At 35.5% G+C, this 5,310-nt stretch overlaps 1 protein-coding gene across 1 annotated transcript; it reads left to right on the top strand.

The window, feature by feature from the left end:
* The first annotated feature begins 457 nt into the window (after positions 1-457).
* LOC129412398 (uncharacterized) lies at positions 458-4,187 on the top strand. Its single transcript, XM_055166215.1, has 6 exons — positions 458-529; positions 1,370-1,699; positions 2,083-2,250; positions 3,039-3,140; positions 3,224-3,261; positions 3,708-4,187. The coding sequence occupies exons 1-6, from the start codon at positions 496-498 to the stop codon at positions 3,846-3,848; spliced, it is 813 nt and encodes a 270-aa protein (XP_055022190.1). The 5' UTR covers positions 458-495; the 3' UTR covers positions 3,849-4,187.
* The last annotated feature ends 1,123 nt before the right edge of the window (positions 4,188-5,310 follow it).

Here is a 5,310-nt window from a genome sequence, read left to right as displayed (position 1 = left end):
GGACCTCTGACCTCACGATACCGTCTCGAGGAGTCATGCGCCACCTACTGGCGTGAGGGTGTAATTACAGGTTAAATAAAGTTATTACTTAAATTGCTAATTTGGAGGCAATTTAAGTAATAACTTACTACCAATGCATACACAAATAAAACATAATGTGAAAACACATTACTGTGTGTCACACTAGATTCCACTTGGCAAATAAAATTCTACCAGTGGAATTATTATAATGTTTTAATATTTTTATCAGTGTCATAAAATGTGTAAAACATAAGTAAACTATATTAAATTAATATAATTTCTCTGCTATTTTAATACAATATACAAATACAAACTATGACATTGTGCAGCAGTAACTCTATAACACCTGTGGCATGGCCGGGGGAGGAGCAGAATATTGTGGTTTTGTGAGTTCATTTGTCTAGCAAAGTTGTTGCTTTGTTCATTGGACTTTAAGAGACGTGTGAGCAGACTTCCTGAACTTACCATCTCAACATGAAACTCTGTCAGATCTTTATCTTCAGTGTTGGTGAGTACATAACAAAAGAGTTTACTACATTTATAGAAACAGTGTGTTTGGTGTACATATGTGTGTGTTATGACACAATAGTCTATGATTAGTTACACATTTCACAAAAACTTAGTTAAAGGTGCACTGTGCAGCTTTTCTGGTGGAGCAACCGCCGCATGCTTGTCTCCATGGAGATGTTATTGCTTTGTCTAGAATGTTCCACAGCTGAGAGTAAACATATCTATCAAAGGGAGACAAGCAGGTTACAGCTCTATGTTACATTACAGTTCAGATCTGTGGAGGAATGTATGTATTTTTGAGCAATAGAAACACCTGTAATGAATAAATGTAATGAAAATGTTTAATGTCATACCATGGAACATTCCAAGCAAAGCAATAACATCTCCATGGAGACAAGCAGGACCCCCCACCACAAATGTTCTGCATTGCACCTTTAACATCAATATCGATCTATAAGATATTATAAAGAATCTAGACTAGTTTTTACTTTTTTTCCATTTTGCTCAAGTGAGTAATTTTACTCCCTGGTTGTGACTGTGCATAGAAGTAATTCCATAACTGCAGCCCTCGTGTTAAAAAGGGCCAAATCAACATTTAGTCTGTCAGAAGATGCCCTCCTTGTGAGTAAATTATCTCTAAATTTTGGATGGAATGTTTGGTGAGAATGACAGACAGAGGTATTCCATTGCAGAACTCATTGCTACTTCCTGTGTTTTGGTACTTTTGAAATGACATTTAACATGTGAAACTATGATATTTACCACAGATAAAACTCCACCAAACCAAGTCCTGTGCACTTAATGTCAGTGTCATTGAACCCTTTGTGTTTTTGAACAGTTTTATGGAACGGTCCAAAACTCACCACAGGACACATAATTTCTGTAACTGAAGGAAAAGACGTCACCGTCAGTTGTTGGTTTTATTTCCCTGGAAGCAAAAAAGTTTTCTGCAAAAATGACTGTAAAAATAAAGAGGACATTTTGGTGCAGACTTCAAGAATACAAGACTGGAATAAAAGATACAGCATCGAATATTGGACAAAAAGAGTTTATATGATGGATGTGACAATCAAAAATGTGACCAAGTCGGATTCAGGAAAATACCAGTGTGTGTTAGAAAGATCAATTAAAAATGGTTACTATGAATTTATAATTGAAGTCACTCAAGGTAAGTGAATATATTTATATATATTTATATACCAGACAATTATACAGATCAAAACACAACTTTAAAGATCCCACATTATATAAAATGGATTTTGGAGCTTTAAGTCAAGTTATAATGTAGTTACCTGATCAGAAACATGTCTGGAGTTGGGTTGTGTGTTTAAAAACATAGTGAAGCACTTCCTGTATTACCACATGACATCACAAAGTGGAACAGACTTTGTTCTGTTTGAGTAAAGGACACAGGGTTTGTGTGTTAAACTTGTGTGAATAAAACAAAACTCCACTCCAGGTCTGTTTGTGATGAGGAAACCACATTATAACAAAGATCAGAAAACAGTGTAATATTGGTCTTTTAATGCATCGTCACTTCATCTTTTACAGAATTTGTTCCAAAATCAAAAGTTATTCTCAAACCCAGTGTCACACCTTCGCCCTCCTGTGGATCTACTGAGTTGCAGACACTTCCTCTCACTACATTCACAGAGCCTAGTCAAACTGAAAACACAACACCTCTGCAGCCCTCAACAGCGCCACCTTCTGCACCAGCAGGTACTGCACTTTTTAGACTTAACAACTCTTATCAATTCAGAAACATGTCGAGGTGACTTTAAAAAAAATGCTACTCACACTTGATATTTTAAATAAAATAACTTTTTTGTACCTAATGTTTTAGTGATTTTTTAATTAAAGAGATTGTGAATGTGGAAAGTCAGCTGCATGATTCCATGGAAATAGAAAGTTAAAGCCACACTTCGGAACATGGAGAGTGAGATAGATACCATTCTGTAGAAGATTATAACAAAAGGAACAACATTTCAAGCAAGAGGAGGTTCTCCTCCAGGTCAGATATAAGTCAAGTCTGTGGAAATGCAAGTCTGCTCAGAGTGCAATAAACACACTCATAATGAAAAAAAAACAAAACATGATTTTATCTTTATTTTTTTGAGATAAGTTACATAGTGTGGCTTTAATGCAGCACTGTGTTACTTTAGTCAGATCTGTGGAGAGACAAATCCCCTTCACAATAAGAACACATGCTTTTCTAAGTATTGAAAAATAAAAGTAACTTGAATAAAAAAGTAAGATTGACCATTTTAATGTGATACTGTAGAATATTCCAGGCAATACAATAACATCTAAATGCAGACAGCAGCCCCACAAACAGAAAAGTTACACAGTGCACCTTTATTAAAGAGACAATATGTAAATCTCTGGAGGTGGAAAGTCCACTGCATGGAAAGAGAGAGTTAAAACCATACTCTGGAACATTTTCCACCTTCTATTAAAGTGATAAACGTGTTACAGATAGTGACTTGTGTTGTGTTCTTTGTTCACAGGGATGTTGTACTTTGTGGCTGTTCCCATGTTAGTCTGTGTGGTTGGTTTATCTGTGATTTTATTGTTGTTATACATGAGAAGCAACAGAAACAGAACAGAAGGTACACACACAAAATAGATTTAAGTACTTTTGTTTTAACAACTTCATGTTTTAACAACTTCATGTTTTTTATGTTTTGGACAGAGAATCCTGTAAATACAAACAACATTCAAATACCAGAAGTGAGTTCAATTTTAACTTTTAACTTCATTGTGTTTGCTCTACAAGTGATTTCATTAAATGGGTCAATAAAGGGCCCATAATGCATTATTTTCTGATTTATGTCATATTGTTGTTTCCTCATCACAAACAGACCGGTTCTTTTCTCAAACAGAAAACACTCTGGTCCACCTTGTGATGGTATTTGGTAATACAGGAAGTGCTCCATGAGTTTTTAACCATCCATAAAGGATAGCTGTTCATTTTAAAATGTGTGTATGAAACAAAATGCAACCCCAGGTCTGTTTTTGGTGAGGTAACAACATTCTAACATGGTTTAAAACTCACAAGAGTTAATTTTGTGTCATGTAGAACCTTTAATATCCACTTTGATTTAGCTTTTGTATGGTTTGTTTGTCTCAATTTTGTAGAGACAGATTTGATTTCTTACATTTGTTTGACATTGCAGGTGGACCGCCTGTATGAGGAGATACAAGAGGACTTACGCCACAACGTAATTCGTAATGTAATTCGAACTTCAGAGATCTACAGTCTGGCCACAGCGCCCAGTGACCATCCCATATCTGACAGTTCACAAAACAGGAATTAGATTTTGTTGGTTGCTACTTCTCAACCATGTATATAAATTTTTCTGTTTATTTTTTGTGTTTTGGTGACTATAAGTTTCCGATATATTTGTTCATATGTTTTATTTTAGTTTTTATTTCACTTTGAGCAGGTCAGTGAACACAAGATGTAGCAGTGCACCGTTTCACATTTTTGAAAAACGAGTGATGAAGACATTAAATGCTACATAAGTGAAATGCTTTGTTTTTTCTTCACTTTCATGTTTATTTTATTTAGATTTTGTAGCCTTACAGTCATATCACAAAGAAGCAGCAAATTGTACAAGAGCCACGTTTGTGTTTCTGATTACAAACAAACTGACCGCAGGGGGCGGAGCTTTGAAGAGTAGAGACCTGTTAGACCAATCACACGGTTCCTTATACCTCCAGACTCCGCCCCCTCAGGAGGACAGAGAAAGAAAATTCAGATATTGTAATTGTTTTTATGTGAGTGTTAGGGTTTAGTTGCTCAGTCAAACTACTTTTACTACTGCATTACTACTATTCTTGTTTAAAGAAGTTTTTTTCACAGATGATTGTCGATGGTATTTTGCTTTTGATGATGGGATTTTCCATTTTGGGTGCAGTGCTCCAGGTGAGTTTCACAGACAATCCAGCTCTGGCCATCTCATGATTGATCTAAGAAAGAAAGAAAGTATTTGTAATGGACAAATTACAGACAGGTTTGACTGAAGTGCACGACCAGTCAAACGTTTGGACAAACCTCCTCATTTTTATTTTATTTATGTTTACTACTTTCTGCATTTATTCAGATACAATTCAATGCAGAAGACATCATCAAACATCTCGTGTAAGACTTAAGGAACCATGTAGTAAAGAAGAAAAGTATGTAAGTAAAAAAATAATTATGGCCATATCTCTCTCTATTGCTCTAGTCAATATAATCAAAACCTGAGCACGACCCTGTCACATCCAGTCGTCCCCCGGCAGATATTTTTACTATGTTTAAGTCAAGTGAATTCATTCATTCAAGATAATATCATTTGTTCGTTTTTCCCACTTTTACATCATCTGCTGGGCTCTGGACAGGGTAAAATAACTCAACTAAATATATATATTTTTTTCATATTCTACATTCAAATTCCTTAAAGTAGTGACCCTTTTCTTAATCAACAGTGCTGCAAATCCTTGGTCTTTATGATGAAGTCTCCTGAAATGGTTTTCTGTTCATAAATGTGTCTCATCAGGGTCAAGAAATGCCAAGAGTGCAGAGCAGCGATCAAAGCAAAGGGTGGCTTTTGTTTTAATCTAAAACAAGTTTGGAGTTACTTTAAGGTTGTTTTTTGTTGTTGTTTTTTCCAGACAGTTTTGATACTTTTAATCAATCAATCAATCGTGTCCTTTTTAAGTCCGACAGAAGCTGACCGTGTACCAGGAGCGAGTTGTTTTATGAGCGCTTAGTTTATGTAAGTTAGCCATGCGGTT

The sequence above is a fragment of the Boleophthalmus pectinirostris genome, unplaced genomic scaffold (genome assembly GCF_026225935.1).
Source record: "Boleophthalmus pectinirostris isolate CB_2022bp ecotype Guang Dong unplaced genomic scaffold, ASM2622593v1 HiC_scaffold_8, whole genome shotgun sequence".
Lineage (NCBI taxonomy): Eukaryota > Metazoa > Chordata > Actinopteri > Gobiiformes > Gobiidae > Boleophthalmus > Boleophthalmus pectinirostris.
Note: the sequence above shows the minus strand (reverse complement) of the source record. Positions and strands in the feature narration are given on the sequence as shown.